General features: G+C 63.3%; 5 protein-coding genes across 5 annotated transcripts; 3 read left to right on the top strand and 2 right to left on the bottom strand.

The window, feature by feature from the left end:
- Nucleotides 1-136: 136 nt before the first annotated feature.
- On the bottom strand, nt 137-6,458 carry CHLRE_17g714400v5 (uncharacterized protein). The gene is made up of 16 exons (XM_043072135.1): nt 6,192-6,458; nt 5,977-6,012; nt 5,773-5,808; nt 5,491-5,596; nt 5,224-5,315; nt 4,743-5,000; nt 4,293-4,455; nt 3,816-4,113; nt 3,561-3,632; nt 3,219-3,369; nt 2,742-2,948; nt 2,508-2,604; nt 2,267-2,375; nt 1,936-2,023; nt 1,693-1,761; nt 137-1,356 (listed from the first exon to the last, which is right to left on the bottom strand). The coding sequence occupies exons 1-16, from the start codon at nt 6,297-6,299 to the stop codon at nt 1,228-1,230; spliced, it is 2,019 nt and encodes a 672-aa protein (XP_042914594.1). The 5' UTR covers nt 6,300-6,458; the 3' UTR covers nt 137-1,227.
- Nucleotides 6,459-6,568: 110 nt separating this feature from the next.
- On the top strand, nt 6,569-10,964 carry CHLRE_17g714350v5 (uncharacterized protein). Its single transcript, XM_043072134.1, has 8 exons — nt 6,569-6,671; nt 6,891-7,342; nt 7,496-7,519; nt 7,570-7,593; nt 7,757-7,863; nt 8,112-9,091; nt 9,355-9,518; nt 9,713-10,964. Exons 1-8 carry the CDS (start codon nt 6,602-6,604, stop codon nt 9,797-9,799), a joined length of 1,908 nt encoding a protein of 635 aa, XP_042914593.1. The 5' UTR covers nt 6,569-6,601; the 3' UTR covers nt 9,800-10,964.
- A 64-nt stretch (nt 10,965-11,028) lies between these two features.
- Nucleotides 11,029-13,484, top strand: CHLRE_17g714300v5 (uncharacterized protein). The gene is made up of 3 exons (XM_043072133.1): nt 11,029-11,284; nt 11,434-11,750; nt 11,944-13,484. Exons 1-3 carry the CDS (start codon nt 11,098-11,100, stop codon nt 13,246-13,248), a joined length of 1,809 nt encoding a protein of 602 aa, XP_042914592.1. The 5' UTR covers nt 11,029-11,097; the 3' UTR covers nt 13,249-13,484.
- Nucleotides 13,485-13,486: 2 nt separating this feature from the next.
- Nucleotides 13,487-15,156, bottom strand: CHLRE_17g714250v5 (uncharacterized protein). The gene is made up of 4 exons (XM_001700401.2): nt 14,965-15,156; nt 14,667-14,770; nt 14,348-14,419; nt 13,487-14,200 (listed from the first exon to the last, which is right to left on the bottom strand). Exons 1-4 carry the CDS (start codon nt 15,038-15,040, stop codon nt 14,063-14,065), a joined length of 390 nt encoding a protein of 129 aa, XP_001700453.1. The 5' UTR covers nt 15,041-15,156; the 3' UTR covers nt 13,487-14,062.
- Nucleotides 15,157-15,278: 122 nt separating this feature from the next.
- CHLRE_17g714229v5 (uncharacterized protein) lies at nt 15,279-21,644 on the top strand. Its single transcript, XM_043072132.1, has 13 exons — nt 15,279-15,708; nt 15,944-15,950; nt 16,131-16,621; nt 16,900-17,023; nt 17,194-17,494; nt 17,717-18,017; nt 18,340-18,501; nt 18,787-18,834; nt 19,133-19,342; nt 19,698-19,787; nt 20,002-20,142; nt 20,359-20,493; nt 20,731-21,644. The coding sequence occupies exons 1-13, from the start codon at nt 15,307-15,309 to the stop codon at nt 21,337-21,339; spliced, it is 3,021 nt and encodes a 1,006-aa protein (XP_042914591.1). The 5' UTR covers nt 15,279-15,306; the 3' UTR covers nt 21,340-21,644.
- Nucleotides 21,645-21,675: the final 31 nt, after the last annotated feature.

Genomic DNA, 21,675 nt, shown 5'->3' with positions numbered 1-21,675 from the left:
CCTGCTTTGCCGCCAGTCCGCCACACCCTGTGACGCCGTAAGCGCCAGCATCATCGCCTCGGGCGATGTGCTGCCCAACATCCACGCCGTGCTGCTGCCCAAGAAGACCAAGGGCGACAAGGGCGAGGAGACCGCCTAAGCAATTTCATTCCCACTTGCACTCAATCAACAAACTCGGTGTTTGTCAACACCACATCTCATTGCAGCACCGGGCTTGGGTTTCTAGTTGGCACATGGGACAGGCCTTAAGTGGGGTTGACAGGCTTTCACACGCACATGCAGCATGTGCACAGTCTATGCAGCGGCGGCATTGTGCGGCACAGTGCGTGCTGCTTGAAAATGCCCCCCCCCAAAAAAAATCCTCGTGCGCCCTCCTGCACAGTACACCGACGTCTGGCATCGCATGTGGAGAATGGACAACTTGACTTCCCCTGTTCACAATGCGCTACCCATTTTTAGTTCAAAACACTACCGTACTCTCGATCCCTACGTGGTAGCCGCCCCTGCTGCAGAGCTCATACGGTGCGCTCACGTCAGCTCCTCTTAACAGTCACCTAGTCTCCTTCTCGCTCGTGCCTGCCCCCATCAACCCTGTCCCGTGCTCCTGCTCCTATCCAGGGTTCCCAACCCAATCCTAAGCACCATGCCCAGCTCCACCACGTGCTCGTACGGCAGCCGCCAGTCTTCCACCTCGCTGCGGCTCAGCCCCAGCAGCAGGCGGTAGGTGGCACCGAACAGCAGCTGGGGCAAGGGCGAGGAGACCGGGGCCCTTACTGTAGGCCGGCCGCCGCAAGCTATCAACTGCCTCAGCTACGCATCGCAACGGCTCGCGCTTGGTTGCCGAGCACCCCTCCTGGCGAGGGCGCGTGTGCGAAAACATGCCAAGGACTGTGCACCGACTGCATGCTAAGGTCCGGAGCATGAGGCACATCACGATGTCCACAACCCACACGCAGCTTCACCTCAAATATCCTACGTAGGGTTGGGCCGCCCATCTCCAACGCCCAGCATCCACGTTTAGTACAATCCGTGAACACACGGTGATAGTGTCGCTCTTGAGCTCCTGCTCCAGTTCCAGCACATCTCACGTACATTCCAGACCTGTCCTAACTGCACGCGCCGCGACCGCCCTCCCACGAACTGCTGATACCGCACTGCGCCACTCACCCGGTTCCCTGCATGCGTCGCCGCTCTATCATTCCACCAACAGCCAACCCCCCGCTTCCACTACTTGGTGATGCTGGTGATGCTGGCGGTCACCGCCGCGTCCTCCAGTGCGCCATCCAGCGGGAACTCACACCTCAGCCCCGCTCGCTCATCCCGCGTCAGGCGCATGGGATTGGACACCAGGAATTCCTGCAGGCGGCAGGAAGGGGTTTCCGCGCATGCTAGTTAGAGGACGGCGATGTTGGAAGGGGAAAGGAGGAGGGGGCCGGAGGAAACCGAGGCAAAGCATGCACGGGTGCTGGCCGGGTTACAGGCAGGAGGCAGCAGGCCCATGAGGGCACCAGGCAGGGCTGACCCAGGCGCGCGCCACAGAGTGGGGCGGTGCGGGTCTGGTGAGGAAGTGCGGAGCGTACAGCCCGGCAGGCCGCCGGCCAGGCCTCTAGCTTCCATGTGCGTGCCTGCACCTGTCTGCGCCTGTCTGTGCTAAACCCCTTGGAGCCCACAGAGGACGCAGGCCACACGCACCTCCGGCATCTTTGCGTCCAGCAGCTGGCGGCCGTTCTCGGCCAGCACCGCCACGTTCAGCAGGATGTTCTGAAGGGGGGGGCGATGGTCACGTTGAGCAGCAGTTTAGGAGCAGCCCTCATAACTGTTTGATGAGCAGAGAGCGCATCCAGCGAAGCTGCCCGCCTGCGCTGCACAGTACCTTACGCCGGCGGCTGCGCCCGATGAAGCTCCGCAACCGCACACGCACGCGCACCCACGCACCTGGCAGTGGTTACGCAGCAGGTAGTCGGGCCCCTCGTCATACAAGGACAGCAGCGCGGGCAACGCGTCCAGGTGGGCGATGCGGTATCTTGGCGAGTGGTGTGTAGAGTTACGATGGGGCGACAGCAAAAGAGCACAAGGAGAGTGGGTTGACATGGTGCGTTCACCATACGTGTGCATGGTGCGGGCGGCGTAGTCGATTGGGCATGAAGCGCGCGAGCGTTATGCCGTGGAAGGTGCCGTACCACCGTACAGGACTGTAATTGATGCACGTGTTGTGATGTAAGGCATGACGCACGCTGATGTTGGGGGTAGCCGATCAGGCGTTCACCTGTTGATGTTTGTGGTTGATAGGATCTTGACCACACCCAGCAGCCGTGTCAGCGCCGCCGACTGCTCCGGAGTGAGAGTCAGCCCCTTTTTCTTATTCTTCTTTTTGCCTGCGCATACACATGATGACGTTGATGTGAAAGTGAACACAATTCGCCACCAGCTTTCAAGCACTGTCCCACAGTTTTAAGCAGCTGTTGCGCAGCAAGGCAACACCCCCCTCAGGCATACAGAACACCTGCCTTCGGGCGCGGGCTTGGGCGCTGCCACTGCCTTGACCTGCGCCAAGATGCGGTGTGTGACCAGCCGCCCATCCACCTGCGCCAGCCACTCGGGGTTCTGTGGGCAGGCACGGTGGGGTGAATCGGGAAGCACAATGGGAACATAAAGAAAGCACAGCTGGCACACGCCAACAGCAAAGGTTCAAGCGCACGTCCACATCACACCGATTCCCATACCAGAAGTACCGCACTCACATGTAGCAGAGCCGCCAGACAGGCGGCTGCGTAGGATGCGAGATCAAGGCCTGGCAACAGGATCCAGCGGATGGCGGAGCGGTTGGTCGAGAAGTCGGTTGGGTGCGGCAGCGGCGGCGGCCCAGCGGCGGCGCCGCCTCTCCCGCCGCCGTTGGATGCTGCAGTGGCCGTAGTCGCCACAGTCATGGATGACCCCTCCGCTGCAAGCTGCAGGTGGCAGTAGTGTTGGCATGTGGTCATTCAATGACATGGCGCTGACCCCAGTTGCTCGGACCAGGGCGTTGCGTCGCCGTACAAGGAGTTGATGTGAAAAGGTTTGCCCTGCAACTGCACTCGCCAAGGCTGAGGCTGTGCGCTATCAAACGGCGCGCTGTGCATTTCCCGTGCGTGTGTGCGTACACCCCATGCATCCCGCGATTCCCGCCATCCCTTAACCTTGCTGAGTACTTCAGTACGGTAAGCGCATCATTCCCTCACCGCGGAGTAGCTGCTGGGCTGTGGCGACAGGCCTGGAGAGGCCGCCCCACTGCCGCCGCCGCCGCCGTGCGCCAGCCCCGGGATCACCAGCGGCAGCTGCACGCGCACCGGCGGCACCGGGTTGCCGTAGCCGTTGAGCTGCGGCGGGGCGCTGCAACGGCACAGGGGGTTTTCAATGGACAAGAGCAGCACCGGCAGCTTGTCACTTGGCAGCAGCTACGAAAGCGTCCATGAAGTGCCCGGGTGGATGGTATCACTGGCATGGCGCTTGAGTCCGACTTCCCCTCCAGCATCGCCGCCGGTGAGGGATTCACGATACACTTGAAAACACAAGAGGCTCACCCCGCTCCGCCGTCCCCCAGGTTCAGCCCCGCGAGATCCTTTGTGACGTCCCGTGAGAAACGTGTCTTGAGCCTGCAGCAGCAGCAGTAGCAGCAGGCAGCAGCAGGTGGCAGTGCTGGGATGTGAGCTAATCATGCAGGTCCCCTGACACGGAAACGCCCTTAGCGAGCCTGGCAATCAAGGGCACATTCGGTCCAGTGTCAGTCGGCGCGAACCCGTTCACCCAGTACGGTATTGTACATGGCAGCAACCCACCCGTTAGGTGTGGGCGCAGCCGCGCCCGACGGCGAGGTCGGCTCCGCGGCATTGACGTTGCCGGCCTTGCCAGGGGCACCGCCCTTGGGCGTCCCGGCCGTCGGCGTTGCCTCGCCCGCACCCCCTCCCGCGCCTCCGCCCCGCCCGCTGCCGCCAAGGGATGCGGACGAGGCTGATGCCGCCAGCGCCGCCGCCGCCGCAGCCTCCGCCGCCGCCTGCTCCGCCAGCGTGTGCTGTTCCCACGTGAGGATGCTGCGGGGCGGCGGCCCGATGACGTCTGCCAGCAGCGCAATGCCGCCTGCGGTTTGTGAGCAGAGGGGAGGGGAGTGTTAGAACTCATCCAGAAGATGCTGGCCAAGCCGCAAGCGCTCAACCGCAAACTGTTGCGCGGCCTATGTCTGGCCATTTCCCTCACCTCCCTCCCCCCTCCCTCCATGAGCAACTCCCGAGCCCCGCCGGCCCGCCCTCACGACGCACCCGCCGCCACCAGCCGCTCTGTGGCTCCCTCCACCGCCGGCACCAGCACCGCCAGGAGCGCCGCCGCCGCCGTGCCCGCCGCCTCGCTCTTCTGGCGCGTGAGCACCCCTAGCAGCGCCTCCACGCCGCCCGCCTCCACCACAGACATGGCTAGGTCCGGTTTCTGAGGGGGTAGGGGAGGAGCCGAGGAAGCGAACAGGAGCAGGTCAAGCATTGATAAACAGGAGCCGTGTTAGAGGGAAATTACGTCACAGCAACCAGCTCCGGATTGACCTGGTAGACAGAATGGCTCTGGGATGTATGCACACGCTGACAAGCCATGTGCTTGCTTTCCGTACGCCTCGTTTACGCTCCACGGCGGACGTCCCACATGGCCATGGCATGGCCAACATCCCCGCGGCCGCGACTGCCCCCGTTGTCATGCCTGAGCCTGGCCGGACCTGCACGCACCTCTCTGATAACCTGCATGACTACGCCCGCCAGCGCGCCGATGACCACTGCGTCCTTCTGGTCCATCCCGCCCCACACCGAAATGTACTTGGGCAGGACCCCCGACAGCGGTCCGCCACCGCCGCCGCTGGCGTCCACGGAGGCGGCTAGGGATCGCAGGAAGGGCCCCATCGCGTGCTTGGCCAGGGCGTGCAGGGCCTTGGCGGCGTAGGCGCGTGCGTTGGTGGCGTCACGCAGCATGACCACTGAGTGGAGCACCTGTGTGGCGGGTTTGCGTGTGCGCATAACAGGTTTGGATTATGTGTTTTAGGCTGATAGGACAGCACACACGCGAACAGTGAGTTTGGGAGAGAGAAAACAAAAAGGGGGGAACGTATGCGGAGGAGGCGGGGGTTGGCAAACATTTGGGTCCAGAGAGGACGGGAACCTGATGTGTCACCGGCAGGGGAAGAGGTGGGATGGGGGCGCATGCCGTACCTACCTCCAGACAGGAGTTGCTGGAGGTGGCGGCTCGCGCCTTCATCGCAGCCTCCGCCACCTCTTCGTCATCTGCCACCATGGCCAACAGGATGCCTGCAGCGAGACGCATGTGAGTTAGCTAATTGGCCAGCAGCAACACCACCGGCCCATTCCTCGCGTGTGCTACCCAGAAGCGTGTCGCATAGTCCGCACCAGCACTGACAGCTGCGGCTTGTCGTGCTTCCGGCACGCAGCGCAGACACAGCGTGACAGCATGCGGGACACCCACCCGCGCAGCAGCCCTTGTCCGTGATGGTCGAGTCCGCTGTGTCCAGACAGGACACGCAGGCGGCGATGACGCCGGCCGACACCAGCCCGCCCACTTCCTCTCCTTCCTGCAGGTGTGTGCGAGCAGGAGGGCGTCAACGGTGCAGGAATGGGCGGCGCGGCGGGGGGGGCATGGAAGGCCGCATCCCTGCATCACCCAGAACAACATCGCACATATCGGATGCCCCATACCAAGGCGGTAGGGAGCAGGGAGCAGGAACCTAATGGTGGATACCGAACTGACCAGTGCATGGTGCCAGAGCAGGAAGCCCGCTTCTTGCTGCGTTGCAAGGACGGCAGGAGAGCATAAGCTTAAAGGGATGCAGCAGGCGAATGCATATGTTGCTTATGGAAATGCGCAGTGATGTAGCCTGGCCGGCGGCCTGGACTGCTTACGCAGTGGGCGCCGCCACCTAGCCCCGTGACCCCGCCCGCTCGCGGCGCTTACCCGTGTATGCGGGTTGCCAGTCGAATCGCTGGCTTTCTGCGTGACACGGCGTGGTCAGTAAGCTCGTCACGTGGACTCAGACAGCGGACAAAGTTGGTTGGTGGCATGCACTGCAGTGCAGTCGTGCCAGGTCGTGCCGAAACCCCCAGCACCATCTTCCCCTTCCCCACGCCCTCTCCGCATTCCCCCTTCCCGCCACTTCAATCAATCCTTACCAAACACTTCACCAGCGTCGGGAAGTCGTCCTTAAAAGTGCTCGTGCAAGTCTGATAGAAAACCGATTTCTTCTTGCGCTCGTCACCGCTAAGGCCCACGTCCGCCATTTGCTGTCGAGACCACTACAATTGGAATATGTTACTGCGCTCACATCAATGCAGTGTAATTGGATACGGAACCAGGCTGCGAATTCGCAGAGCTCAATTTGGCTCAGGTTGCAATTCAGCAAGGAGAGCAACGTGTGTAGGGTAATTTTATCATACTTCCATATAGCGACAATAGAATATGTAAAGGCATGCGAGTAGCGAGTCCACGGTATGCTTAGATGAATCAGGCCGATTTCAAGGCATCCATAAGGCAGTTTCCTGAAGTTATAATCATGGTAATGAATTAAGCTTGTTTGAAAGCCATGGGATGCGGTGCCTCGTCTCAGAAGAACAGCGCGGTGCAACCAGGGCCCAAACCACATGCCAACCCACGTAAGGTCCTCCGTAAGCGATGAGGCGCCCCCTGCACACATTGCATGCGCACAAGCGCTTCTTGCGGAAGAATGCACCCGCCGAGACCGCGTCATATACGGGGAGACCGGGGGCTTGCCTGTGCGGGGCGCCCACGGGTAGTGCATCCCACGCACGCAGCACCCGCCACACCCGCATATTTCAGAGCGCTCGCTTGCGTCAAATCTTTGCCGCCAGCAGGCGGCAGCGCTGCTGAAGCGGCAACTGCACCCACAGCGCCCACGACGCCTGCAGCGACAGCTGCGGGCAGCGTACCACGAGAGCAGCCCGCCAAAAACGGGCTTAACCCTCCTGTGGTTGACGCTGCACTGGTGGCCGCCGAGCGCGCCGCCGCGGCCGAGCGCGCCGCAGTGGCGGCTCACGCGGCCCTAGGGAATGATACTGCTGCAGGCTCAAAAGATGCTGACGGCAGCAGCGGCGCCGGCGGTGGCGCCGGGCTGTTGTGTCAGGGGCTAGGAGGCGACCTCGCGTCCTTCGCGGCTGAGGCCCTCAGCAGCACGTGTGCGGACCTGACGGATGCACTGCGGCATGTGCCGTACGCGGGTGCCGTGTTCTCCACCGTACGAGTGTTCTTCACGCGGGCGCAGCAAGTACGGCAGAACCAGCGCCTCTTCCTGGTGTTGGCCATGCAGGTGGGTGGTGAATGGAAGGGTGGGTTCTGTATCTCCTAGGCTGTGCAGGGATAAACGACGTTGTCAGAGGGTTCGCCGCGGATGGGGGAATTGCTGGGTGAATACCGTACTCATGTCGTGCATTGACACGAGACGCTCACCCCTGCCGCGCAGGTGCGCTCCGCGTCCGAGTGCCTGGTGAGCGCCTACCGCACTGCGGGCCGCGCGGTGGACGTGTGTGTCCGCAGCGAGTCATGTCAGAGCTGCAGCAGGTGTGTGCGATCACGGCGTGTGTTGTATATGCGGGTACATGCATACCGTACATGTGCGGTTGCTGCCCCGCCACAGGCAACTCGCCGCAACAACCCGACGCCACCTGCGCACCGCCCCCGCCCCTCCAAACTCAACCCCACACACCTTCACTACGCCACACAGGCGGTGCAGGCGGCCTCAGATCTAATGCTGGACTTCACTGACCGCAGCTGGTTCGTGCGCGTCATGATCGCGCCGCGTATTGCCGAGGACGCCGAGCACGTGCACAAGTGTGTGGTTCACAATACAGTTACAGTCCGGTCTATGTCCTCGCGACATCGGTACTTAATGTATTTCGGGCAGGGGCGGGCATATATGCATGGGCATAGTTGCTTGAGCGCCCTCCACAGTCACTGACAGGGGGGACCGCGAAACGACTTGGCTTGTGACGCCAATGTTGTCGCCCGCACCTGTGCGTACCGGTGGAAGCGTTGCTGTCCTGCCTATCCTGCATCTGATACTGGCCCCCGCACCCCAGGCTGCTCACCGTGGCGCAGCAGAACCTGGACAGCGCCTGCATGCAGTTCCTGGTGAGGCATACCGCCGGTGCTGCTGCCGGCGGTGGCGGCGTGGGTGCTACAGCCGTAGCCGCCTCGCAGCAGCAGGAGGCCTTCGCAGCGGCTCAGGCTGAAATGGCGGCGCTGGTGCTGCAGCTGCAACAGCTGCTGGCGGCAGCGAGTGCGGTAGGGCTGGCGCTGCCAGGGCTGCCTGCCGCGCCTGCGGCGGCTACCAGTACTTCCCTGCCGGCGCCACTGCCAGCTTTCGCTGCTTCCGCGTCTTGCGCGGCAGCGGCCGGAGATGGAGCTGGGGGCTCTGGGTGGGGCTCAGAGCTGGATCCGGAGGAAGCAGACGAAGAGGCCGCAGAGGGCACACAGGAAAAGCGGAAGGAAGGGCCGCGGCGGAGTGCGGCTGCTGCCAACAGCAGCAAATCAAAGCGGGCGGATGTGGATGACCTGTCAGACAACTTTGCAACCGCACTGGACCTCTCCAGGCCCTACTCCGCCGCAAGCAGCGCGGCCCGGGGCACTGATGATGGGGCCCTGCCGCTACTGGCGGGCCTCCAAGCAATGCTGGCCAGACGCGGGCCCAGGGGCAAGCAAAGCGCCGCCGCTGCATCGGCAGCGCCGCCGCCACCGCCGCCTCGGCTGCTGGCTGCCTCAGCCGCGCCCCCGCCCGCTGGCCCCAATGTGCTTGGCGACATCAAGCACCAAGGTAGCGGTGGCGGAGACGGTGCAGGCAGCGAGGTGGCCGGCAGTGGCGACGCGGACGCGGAATCATTGCTGCAGCAGCTGCATGCGCTGACCGGTCTCGACGCTGACGAGGTGGCGAAGGTGACCGAGGACGCAATTGAGCTACTGGAGTGCCGCCAGGACGCCGCGGCTGAGGCTGCCACGGCCGGGCAGGAGCTGCCGCCGGGCGGCGCCGCGCTCCTGCAGCTGAGGCGCAAGCAGCAGCAAGGTGCGTGTGGCGATTCGCTCGGGTGGGATGGGATAGAAAGGGGCGTATTGTCCGTGGCTGTCACGGGCTGGCATGTCTGCAGGAGAGATAGGCTGGCCGGCCCTTTTTGCTGACGGTTGCAGCAAGACACTTCGCTTTTGCCGGTGCCTACCGGTGCAGTGAGAGCAGCAGGCGGTTGCCAAGCATGGTCTTTCTGTCGAGCATTTCCCTGCCTATCCCATGCGCCCATCCACACTGACCACCTGTGTTACCCACCGCTGCAGGCAAGGGGCGCTTCAACCTGGTGCAGCCGCCGCTGCTGCAGCCGGAGCCTGCGCCGGCTAGGTGCATGGCATGGGTGCCGCGGCGGCGTGACAAGGACCAGGATGGCCGGGTTACTGTGGTCCCGGCGCACGCATGTAAACCCAAGCCCACGTACAGGATTCAGGTGAGGCTTGGGCCTAGTATGTATTGTCTTCTGGGACCATAAGATGGGGTTGCTGTATAGTATGCTTGGCGCCGAGCTGTGCGAAGGGGGATGTGCACGTCTTCGTTTCTGGGAGCCATGCTTTTGGCACTTTTCCCCGACTTGGTCCTTTTTACTTGGCATGGCTTACGTGTGCAACTCTGCTGGCGCCGCAGGCAGACGAGTTTGCGGGGTACTTCTATGTCTGTGGCAAGCACAAGACCCTGTTTGATGCGTACGAGCACACTATGGAGCAGCTATAGACTGCCTGGCGCTGTGCATGTGGTTATCATTTGGCGGTAATGCGGTGGGTCGTCAACTGCTGTTCCATGGTGGTAGGCTGGTAGCAGGATGCATGTGACGAATGTACCAGGGGCCAGGGTTCTCCAGCCAGGAGCAATCCAGGACTTTTTAGGGGTTAGGGCAAAAAGCGCAGGAGATTTTTTGGGGATCCCTCCTGCGGAGCAGGAGGGATTAGGCCCCCGCCAGGGGGCCGCTCCTGGCACGGGTAGGAGGGCCTGGCGGGCCCTCCTCCTGGCTGCCAGGAGCATTTCAGGCTAAGACCATAGGTGCACTCCTGCACCCCAAGCAAGGGCCCGAGAGGTCGAGGTGTCCCCATCGACAAGAACGCATTCCTCAGCACAACATGCATGTTTTTATGGGGTTTGGGGGGCTGATTTTCGCGAAATTTCCCGGGCTAGGGGAGAAGCCCGGGCTAGGGGGAAAACCCCCTCCCAGACATCCCCGGTCGGTACAAATGGTGGCATATGGCAGCGACGGGGCGTCAGTATTTATGGGCAAGCACAACGGTGCAGTGGTTAGGTCAAGGAGAAAGCTCTGCTTTTTGGTTACCGTGCATTGTCTTGCCCATCGCATAGCGCTAGAGGAGGGTGGTGACCTGACGCTGGCGTAAGAGTTGGACCTGGAGGAGCTGGGCTGGGGGTTCTGAAGGTATACCTGGCTGTACGTGGTGACGGAAGGGAAGCGCAGGTAACAAGACTGAGGCAGCTATCCAATGGGGCTGGGAAAAAAATTTACATACAGGAGTAGCTGGGGCAAGCGCTCCTGGCGCGCAGGAGAATTTAGGGCCCCCGCAGGGGGTCCTTCCTGGCAGCGCCAGGAAGGGGATCGGGGCGTACTTCATACATGGCAGGGGTTTTTAGAACGCCCGTGTATAACCCTGCCAGGGGCAGATGGCGTGGGCAGAGGGTGCCAACTGCGCAAGCAAAACAGCTGTGCTAAGACGTGCTAAGGCCGCACGACGGCCGCTTCAACGTAGTGCTCATGCGCATGTGACATGAGCTCATCATCATTTTACGAGATAAGCAGGATGATATTGCATGAGCGACTGTGAGGTGCATGACTGCATGGGCGTGGTGGGGGTGGAGCAAGAGGGATTGCAGGCTGCAGGCAGGAAGATGAGGAGGCGGCCCCACCAACCGACAGCAGGCTTTCAATGCCAAACTTGGAGCCTGATGCATGTATACTTAATTCAGTGCAAACCACTTCTATTTAGCCTTTCATTCCAGTTCCATACTCTGTGCTGTCCGAAAGTTCCAAGATGGGATGTGCCTCTAGTGTCGATAGGGATTCTGGGACCACACCGTCTGCAAAGACAAAAGAATCCTCCGTACATGACAGGCGCAAAACTCCAGCGCCGCCCGGCTTGGGCTTGGGCTCCAGTTCGAGCGATGCATCTGACGTCGCCTTCGACTCCGCACCGGGGGCTAAGGCCGCAAGCGTGACAGGTGAGCCCATCATGAGCAGCCCTCGGGTTCATCAGTATAGCTTGCCGGGGCGCGACGAGGCGAGCGCACTGTGAAGAGTGTTGCTACCGTCTGCGACTGCTCACCTTCCCAGACCAACGTGAGTCCCTTCCTATCGCATCTAACCGCAGGCCTGTGCAGAACCTCCAGCGGCGCAGCCCTTGAGACATCGGCGCCACTCGCGGCTGCAGTAGCTGAGCTTTCCAATGCCATTTCCGAGCTGGATGCCCTGGCCTTTCAGGACAAGAAGCAGCCGCCGCAAGGGCCCCAGCTCGTGGCAACGCTGCGTGCGTTTGCCGTTGCCGCCGACAACGCACACCGCCACGGCACCCTGGCGCTGGCGCACTGCCGGCTCGTGCATCTGGCCGTGCGGGACCTGCTGGTAGCTGGCAGGGCCGGCTGCCTAGACGCCGTGCTGCAGCTGAGCGTGTCTCAGGACTTGCAGCAGGTGAGTCCGTCCGGGCAATGGGGGGGGGGTGGGGGGGTGGGGGTGGGGGTGGGGGGGGGGGGGGAAGGGCAAGCACGAGGCAAGAGGCATCTGCTGGCCGCGTGTGTTTCACGCATTGGTAATCATTGCTCTACCCGCTTAGCTAGATAAAACACGCAAGTACGGAACCGGACCTATCGTGACACCACCACAGGCACTGGTTGCATCCTGGTGCTTGCTCGAGGTGCTGACGGATGACGGTTCCTATCTGGCAGCTGCGCTGTCCCGCTTTGCAACTGCCTTCACCATGCGCACCGCATTCTCGCCAACTACGGCAACCACCGGCAAGGCCAAGAGCGTCAGCGATCCAGACGACGGTGAGCTGCCTACAGCCGCTGCCGCAAGCGGCGCGATGCTGGCTGCTGCAGTACAGCGCCTGAACGCAGAGGTGCTGGGCAATGCGGTGCGCGGCGGCGTGGCGGCTGCGGGTGGCGCGGCTTCGGCGACGGCGCTGCAGCAGGCGCACCAGGGACTGAAAGCGGCGCAGTCCGGGCTGGTGGAGGCAGTTGCAGTCCTCAGGCGACGTGTGGAAGAGGGCAGTGGCGCGCAGCTACCACAGCAGCCCAAGCCGGAACCAGTCGTGGCCACGGCAGCAGTCACGCGTGGCGAGCAGGACGGCGGTGGGGGCGGCGAACCAGATGGCCGCGAGGGCGGTGCTGCCGCTGCGGCCATCAAGAGCACGGGCGATGCTGCGGATGTTCTGGAGGTGCTGCGGGCGTTCATGGACAAGTGCCGCGTGCTGAAGTCGGGCGGCGGCAGCAGTGGGTCCGCAAGCAGTGGCAGCAGCGGCGGTGGGGCTGGCGCATGTGACCCGAGCAATGCCACCGGTGATGACCTGAATCTCCCGGAGTCTGTCGTGGCGGCTGCAGAGGCCCTAGAGCAAATGCAACAGGCGGTGGAGGACTGCCCGCAACAGCAGTGGCTGCTGCTGCGCCAGCCTGGCGCAGGTGCCAACGGCCTGGCCGCCGACGGCGCCGGTGGCCCCAACGACGCCGCCGACGGCGTCAGTTTCGCAGCAGGCGGCGGAAGCGGGCAGGCACTTGAGGCGTCGCCGTCGGACCGGGCGGTAGGCTACCGCTTCGTGCTGGCACCCAACCAACCCGAATCCTCGGAGCTCGGTAAATCGGCATCAGTGCCGACGCCGTCGCGGCCGCGCACCGCCGCTCAGCGGCCCTCCGCGGCGCTTCGCCAGTGCATGGCGTTCGTGCCACGAGTGGAGCGCCGTGCTGTGATGGGGCACATGGAGGTGGTGCGTGGCCACGTGTGCAGCTTCCAGCCGCGCTTCCGAGTGCGTGTGCCGGAGCTGTCGCCGGTGCCGCTGGAAGGGGCCGGGGCCTCGGTGGGGGCAGTGGAGGGTGCACAGGCGGGCGGCGGCGAGGCGGGGGGCTATTTCGTGGTTTGCGGCGGCCACGCGGGGCACTTCAAGGGGTACGAGCATGTGGTGGAGCCGCTTGAATGAGGCCAGTGAAGAAGTTGGAAAGGGAGGCTGGAGGGCGGTTCTACCTGATGTTTGGCGCGGTTGACTGCGCATGCCGTATGTGCTGACGGATGCCGTTTTGGGGATGACTGGATGGCGAGGGGCAAACATGCCGCCAGAAGCAGCCATCAGCAGGGCACAGTGCCACGTCCAATGTGGCAAGCTGGTCGTTCAAAGATGCACATGAATTTTGCTTTTCATGCGTACCGTAGCAGCTCCACAGGGGAGGCCGGGAGGATACACGGACGTACGGTGCGGCACTGCATGCGTAGTCTTGCAAAGGTCTTACAACCCACCAGACCGGCGCCAGCCCTGTCCATCGCGCATCTTGCGCTGTCACTACGTGGTCTCGTCAGACTGTGTCCATGTCTTAAAGTCAATTGCACCCGGTATGTGTACCGCGCGACTCTGAGCGAGCTGGATAGAAATCTCCACGGTCGCCAGTATTCTTGCAATCACACGTTCTTTACTCTGAAGCTGCTGCATGGCCATCCTTGTGCCAGCGCCACCCCGTCCCTAATGCATACCCACCGTCCTCACTAATCCACCCACATTTACACCATGCATCTGCGTGTCAGATAGCTATGGCCTGACGGCACGAAGCACACCACCCAGGCCCCTCCTCACTGACACTCCTCCCGCTTGTCCATATGGCTGCTGCTGCCCCTGCTGCTGCTGTCGCACGGCTGCATATCGTCGCCTCCAGCAATTGCTGGCTCTGCCGGCCCATAGTCCGTCACCCGTCCAGCCTCATAGAGCCACATGCCGCACGGCAGCTGCTAGGCACGCGTGCCGCTTACGATGCCTCCGCTGCTGGAGCCGCCGGGGCCGCAGCCGGGGCCGCCGGGGGCGGGTTTTTCCCCGACAACTCCGTCACGATCCTGTTGAGTTGCGGCGCCTTCACGCCCTCAATCTTCTCCACCTGCTTGCCATCCTGTGACGCCATGCCACACACGAGCGGGGCGAAATAGGACCATGTAAGCAATAACCAAAGTGCCTTACGGACACATCACAAGTACGACGCACCCCTCCTAGCAACGTGCAATCAACTTGAGCGCGCAGGGCTGCCAGCGCTACAAACCTTGAAGAAAAGGAAAATGGGCTTGCACTTGCCCACATACTCCTTCAGGGACGACAGCCGTTCCGACGACACCTGGCAGATGGGGCAAGCATGGGTCAGCATGGGGCACGCATGGGGCACGCAACAGGGCGTCAGCAACGTCAGGCGTCAGGCGTCGCTGTCGACCCTGTGGACCCCAATATAGCCCCTGACCATTGTCATACACCCAAGACGTATCAGCCGTGCGATTGCATGGGCTGGCGCAGGGGTCCGGTGCCCAACCGCCCCCCTCGCGCAGGTCGTGCCCCCCCCCCGACCCCCGACGCCAGCTGCCGCTCACCGAGTAGAACTTCAGTGGCCGGTCGTTCAGGTCGAAGTAAAGCTTCTTAAACGTAGATTGCACCGCTTTGCATGGCCCGCACCAGGACTGGAACACCTCCACAACTGCAGGGCAGGAGTCAAGGGGCCCGCGTGTTACCATGGCGGGGAAGGGGAAGGAGGATGGTGGGGTGAATGTTGACGCTTTGTCAACTGTCTTGGTCTAGTTTCGCGCCGCTGATCCATCACAGCATGTGTCCAGCATTCCTGAGTTTTACAGCTTCCAGCAACCGCTCCAAACCTTGTCGTCGACCCCGCACCTTGAAGCGTCCCCGGCGTTTCGAGCACCTCCGTCTTCCACTGCGCCTCGTTGGCAATCTCAGTGATAAAAGCCATGCCTAACTAGTCTTGGAGGCCCCTTCAGTTCCTTGGCATGGACGACGTTTGCTTCGAAGTTCTGTGTACGCGTCGTAAGGGTCTGCGAAGTAGGTTTCCGTGTTTTGCTTTTTAAGCGTGGTGGTTTGGCACTTGAAGCGCGTAACTTGCACGCGTTTCGGCCTCTGCGATTGGGCGGACCGGCATCGGGCCAGAACCACTTGCACATATCCTAACTTGGGCAGCTGATAGTTATACCGCACATACCGCATTATATGCATGCTATCATGGCAGACGACGATGACGATGATTACTTTAGAGAACTGGATGCCGCTTTGTTTGCAAGCAAAACCGCTTTGCAGTTGCTGCAGGGCGATGAATTAAATGGCGATGATACGGGGGCGTACGATTACCCAACAGGCGGGACTGCTGGGCTGCCGGCTGGTAGGGTTCCCGCCAACGGCGCTGGCGTGCAGCGGCACGTTGGTGGGCCGGCATTTGGCGACACCGGAGCTTACGCGGGTGGAAGCGATGTCGACGACGGAGGCTACCAGTTTGATGAGGATGCAGACGTTGATGATGGCAGCGAGGAAGGACTCAGCAGCGATGAGCTGGGGGAGGATGAGGAGGAGCGCGCAGCGGAGGCGGCCGCGCGAGGCGTACTAGAGGCCGAGGCTGATATAGAACAGGTGCGTCGAGTGCCGTGTGGTATCTACACTAGCATGATCGTATAATCTCAACACGATTGACTTTGACGGGATTTCAGGGGTGCTGTCACCAGCTCCCGCTGGGCACATGTACCAAGCGGCAAGCGCCGCATGCACATCGTTTGACGTCAACTCCCCATTACCCGCTCCCGCTGCTCCCGGCCTCCCGACGTCCCGATGTGCGGAACGGCTTATGGTGTTCCTCACGAGTATGTAGATAGCAGGTGAGCAAAGCAGGGCTGCAAGAGTGAAGCCAATCAGGGGACAAACTGGGCACGGGATCCCCATGCCACTGTGCCTCACGGTTCGCAATGGCCGCAACTTCTAGTTTAACTCAAGCCCCCCTCATAGTACCATATTCATTCAACGTATGTCACCATACTATTCCTGGTTGCCGAATGCAGCCGCTGATGGGGAGCCGGCTATCGGAGAGGAACGGGATCAGGGCGACGACGCCGGCGCCAGCGGCGCCGCGGCCCGGGGCACTCTCGGTGAGCGGCAGCTTCAGACGGCACGCTGCGCTGCTGAGGCGCCAGCAGCTCGACCACCTCAGCAGCAGCGGCAGCGGGGGCGGCGGGGGCCGGGCCTGGGCCGTGTACAGGGCGGGGGCGCCGGGCCGTCTGGCGCGGCCCCGGCGGCTGCTGGGGATGGCGCAGTGGGGCAGCGGACCGAGGAGGCGGCGGACGAGGATGGCTTGCAGGAGGAGCTGGAAGAAGAAGAGGGAGATGAGGAGGAGGAGGAGGACCTCGAAGCGGGGGAGGAGGAGGAGGAGGAGGGCGGGGACTCGGATCACGACATAGAGCGCTACGTGCTACAGCCGCCGGGCGAGGTGCTGCAGCCCGACAGCCGCCTGGCGCGGCTGTACGCGGCGCTGGAGACCAACCAGGCGCTGCAGGTGCGGCCGACCACTGGGGACACAGGACTGAGTGTGTGCGATGTATACTTGTGTGTGTATGTTGAACACCAAAACGGAAAGGAGACCCGCCCCAAACGCCTGAGTTACTTAGGGATACCGGTACCTGCCAAATGCCGATTTCTGGACGTGCCGACTCACTAGGGGCATGACGGGACGAATGAGTGATGCAGGGGAACAAACGCGTGTGGGTAGCAGCGTGTGAAGCCCCTGCCCCTGCTGCAACCCTGCTGCCCATGTGGCTGCTACCCCCCGCGCAGCGCCAGCTGTCATCCGCGCTGGAGCGCCTGGATGAGCACTCCAACACCGCGTACACACTGGAGCGGCGTGTACGGCAGGAGCCCATCATCGCGCGCCCGCACACCATGGCTGCTCGCATTCGGGGTGGGTCCATACGACCGGGGAGGGAGTGGCTAGTGGTTGTGTGCCCCGGCCCAATGGGTATGTCGCCCATGGTCGCTGGAAAGCCTGACTCGCGTCGACAAATTGTTTCATAAACAGTAACCCTGCCTTCATTACAAACCACCTGCACAACCTGACTTTGCACCAAGCAGCCATCGCGCATCCGCGCCTGTCGGACCTGCCTGACCTCGGTGCTGTGGGCGTGGGTGCCGCCGGGCTGGACGCTGCCGCTGCCGCTGCCGCTGCCGCTGCTGCCGCCGCCGCTGCCGCCGGCGGCACCAGTCGCCTGGCTGCAGCGGCTGCGGCGGCCGCTGCAGGCGCGCCGCAGCCGCCCACCAGTAGGTTCTGGCGTGTGGGAGCGCTGCTGCCGCCACCCACGGCTGAGTTTGAGCGGCTGGCGGCGGCGCAGCAGCTGCCGCCGCGGCCCTACGACCGGGTGCGATGGCCGCAGCGGTGAGTGCACAGGTTTGCGACGCTTGCTCGGTGGCTGGGCCTTACTGCGCAACGTCCGCGTCGAGGTCGCACATTTGAGGTGGTGGCTGCCCCTTGGGTACCAGAGTGGCTACCCCTAACACTAACGGGGAATGGAAACTGCTACCCGCGGTTCTCTCAAGGCCCCTAATCGGCATTTCCGCTATGCCCGAGCCCCCACGCGTCCTATGTGTGTGCCTGCAGGGTTGTGGATGCACTGAACAAGGGCCTCACTCTGGAGGTGCAGTCGCTCCTCACACGCCAGCTTATGGAGCGGCTGCAGCAGCAGAACGCGGGGCTGCAGCAGAACAGGGGCCAGCAGCAACAGCAGCAGCAGCAGGCGGGGAGTGGAGGGGCAGGCGCAGGAGCGGCGGCAGGGGCGGCGGAAGGAGCCGTGGAAGCGGTCCGTGGGGCCGACGCGCCGGCCGGTGAAGCCGGCAGCGCCGGTGCAGGCGGCAGTGGCAATGGCCAGATCAACATGCAAGAAGAGTATGACCGCATCAAGGTGGGTTTCTGGTGCTCGTTTTGGCACACTGCACTCATGGTTGGGTCGGGCAATTTGGTGACACGTGGGCTCCGGGACATGAGTCCCACCTACTGCACACACGGCGGCCTTCATTCCACACCACTGCCTTCGTCTAACTAGTAATGCCGGACCCCCCGTCCCATCATCGCCTTCGCCTAACCTAGTATGCACAACTCCACACACACACACACACACACACACACACGCCTCGCTCCACTCCACTCCACTCCCCGCCACTCCACTCCGCCCCTCTCCACCCACTCCTATCCACCCCTCGCCTGTCTCCCACTCCACTCCTCAGGCGGTGCGGCCCGACTCGCCGGAGGCTGTGCCGCTCATCCTGCAGCTTGACGAGGCGGCGTGGGCGCGAGTGGCTGCGGCGCACCGCGTAGGGCGCACCGGGGCAGAGTGTGCCGCCTACTACCGCCACAACCTGAAGCCGGGGGCGTCGTGGCAGTTGGAGGTGCGTGCGCGTGCGTGCGCCTGTGCGTGTTGAAGTGATGGAGGTGGTGGAGGTGCTGGGAGTGGTGGTGGGAGTGGTGGTGGGAGTGGTGGTGGTGGAGGTGGTGGGAGAGGTGTTGGGAGTGGTGCTGGGAGTGGTGGTGGGGGCTGCGGCTGTCATCTGCCACGGCTGCAGGCAAGCAGGGAGGCATTTACACCGGTGGCCTGTGTCAGGATGCCGTTTCAGGATGCCGTTGCAGCAGCGCTCAGCAAGACAGTCATGTTGATGTCGTTCTCGCCCTCACAGGAGAGTCGGAAGCTGATGGAGCTGGCAGACAAGTACAACAGGCGCCAGGTGCGTGTGCGTGGGACTGCGTGCGTTACATGCTTTCCGCATTTGCGTTCACCCCGCACCCAGCGCCCTGCACCTGTCGCTGTTCCTCACACCGCTGCCCTACTTCAGCTCGCCCTGCTTGCGCCCCGGCCCCGCTTCACCTCACACCTGCCACCTCAACTGTGACCTCACCTCACACCTCAACTGTGACCCCACCTCATACCTCTCACCTGTGACCTCACCTCACACCTCAACTGTGACCTCACCTCACACCTCAACTGTTCATACCTCTCACCTGTGACCTCCCCACCCCACGCAGTGGCACAAGGTTGCTGAGGAGCTGGGCACCGGCCGCACGCCCGGCCAGTGCCTGGCGCACTGTCTGCGGTGGAGCCGCCACGACCGGCGGCCGCAGCGCTCCGCCTGGAGCGCCGCGGACAGCGCGCTGCTGCAGGCGCTGGTGGGGCGGCTGGGCACCAACTGGGTGGCGGTGTCGGACGGCTTTGGAGGCCGCTTCGACCGACACCAGGTGGGCGCTGCAGGTCATGCTAGGGGGGCTGCAGGGGGGCTGTGGGGGGCTGTGGGGGCTGTGGTACGGGGTAGGGGCGTCGGGCATGGGTGGGTGTGGGACGGGGGCCTTGGGCTAACAGCTGGGGTGCGGGAAGGGCGGCGTCGTTCTTACAGTGCGTGCGCGAGCGGGTGCGTTGTGTATGGGGCCTGCGGCGTCTGTGTTACACGCACATGCCGGCCCTGAGAGATGTCACGCCTGCGCTGTGTCATCGCTTTGAAGGGCCCCGTGGCTGCCCCCCTTCCTTCCTGCTCGCGCTCTGCTGCTTCATCCTTACGACTCCCTCTCCTCTTCTCCCCCAATGGCAACCGCGAAGGTGCGCGACCGCTGGCACGCCGTCATGACTGCGGGCGGTCCGCGCCGCACCGGGCGCTGGACGGCGGAGGAGGACGCACTGCTGCACAAGGTGTGTATACCCGTGCAAAGGATGAAAAAGGCGGAAAGTGGAATGAGGAAAAGAGGGAGGGGCGAGGAGGTAGGGGAGCAGGGCGCCTAGATGCTCTCACTAATTTCTCCCGGGTCGCCGTATCGCCGTATGGGATTTGTGGCTCTAAAGGCGGCACCACCGCTCCTCCGCTTCTCACCTCTGCACGGGTGCGGTTGTGGCTGTGGGTGTGCAGGCGGTCGGGGAGGTGGGCCGCAAGTGGAAGGAGGTGTCCAAGCGGGTGCCAGGCCGCACGGCGCAGCAGTGCCGCGAGCGCTTCGTCAACCTGCTGTCGCCCGACCTGCGCTTCGGGGCGTTCAGCGAGGAGGAGACAAAGGTGCGGGGCTGCTGCGGCGCTGTTGCGGGTGCACAACGTGTTGTGGAAACTCTGAGGCGCTTCAATGGGTGGGGTGGATATGCACCAGTGCCACATTGAGTACAGGCTGCTGACCCGCCTGCGCAACCCACCCCTCTCCCCTGTGCCCGTGCCCGTACCCCGCGCCCCGCGCCCTCTTCACTTCACGTGTGCGCGGCGGCGGCGTGCTGCCATCAGACCCTGATGGACGCGTGTTCGGAGCTACAGTCCGCCTACGGCCGCATCATCTGGTCGCGTGTGGCGGAGCGGCTGCCGGGCCGCACCGACGACCAGTGCAGCCGGGCCTATGAGGGGCTGGTCAAACACAACCAGGTGTGGCCGCGGGCGGATGGCGTGTGGTCGTTGTGTGCCAGCTTATGCGGTTTGGGTCTGCCGTGTGAGTGAGCTTTGGCCGTTGTGCCGCGTGCAGCTGGACGGCCGGCCGTCTTGCACTGGTGCCCTAACGGGTAAATAGCAGCCACGGACTTGAAGCTGTTCTTCAGAGCCATAACCTGAATACGTTTTCCCGTGCCCTGCCGTTTCGCACTTTGCCGTACTGCCGTACCGCAGCCGCACGTGGGCCACATGCCCGGCCAGCTTAACCACATGGAGAGGCCGCAGCGCGGCCGGGGCAGAGGCAGGGGGCGGGGGCGGGGGCGCAGCCCGGCCTCGGGAGGGCGAGCGAGTGCCCGGGGCGGGCGCGCGCGAAGCCGCAGCCGCGCCGGTGACTCATCCGGCACGGAGTCCGAGGGAGGCAGGGCAGCTGCAGGGGAGCACGCGGAAGATGGCGAGGAGCAGGAGGACCAACAGCAGCAGCAGCCGCTGCAGGGGCAGCAACAAGGACGAAGCGACCAGCAGGGTGGCTTTGATGCGGGCGGGGAGGACGCCGGTGCCGCAGTGGTTGGGGCCGCTGCTGGTTTGCCGCCAGCGCAGTGCGGCAGGGCGCGGCGGCAGACGCGGCGGTCAACTGGGCTGCCAGCCCCCGAAGCCGCCGGCGGCGCTGGGGCAGGCGACGACGATGGAGATTCAGGGAGCGCTGGTGCGGCGGACAGAGATGGCGATGGTGCTGGCGCTTACGGTGGCACAAGGGGTGGCGGTAACGCAGGCGGCAGCAACCGGCCAAAGCGGAGGCGGATCGCCAGCAGGCCGCAGCGGCAGTCGGACCTCGAGGAGGACTGACTGACTGAACAGTGCGCTACTGTGTGCGGCAAGCTACGTGCGCGTATTGTCATTTTGCCGCTTTATCTGTTAGGCCAGCGATTCGTGGGCAACACGTGGGGATTGCGTGAGAGGTTTTGCGGCGCGCGAGAAGCGCCGCGCCGGCGAGTAGCGCCGCGCTGGCGGGTAAACATGGCGCGTGCAACCGGCACGTTGAATTGAATGCGTTGTTTGCCTTGATTGCGTGGAGCGAGGGGCTTCTGCTCGTCCCGTTGGGAACTGCTCGCCAAGCGCACATGCAGGAACGTGTACCGTACGGGACGAACCGCGGCCAATACTATTTGAAGGCGCGCGCTG

The sequence above is a fragment of the Chlamydomonas reinhardtii genome, chromosome 17, assembly GCF_000002595.2.
Source record: "Chlamydomonas reinhardtii strain CC-503 cw92 mt+ chromosome 17, whole genome shotgun sequence".
In the NCBI taxonomy this organism is placed as follows: domain Eukaryota; kingdom Viridiplantae; phylum Chlorophyta; class Chlorophyceae; order Chlamydomonadales; family Chlamydomonadaceae; genus Chlamydomonas; species Chlamydomonas reinhardtii.
Note: the sequence above shows the minus strand (reverse complement) of the source record. Positions and strands in the feature narration are given on the sequence as shown.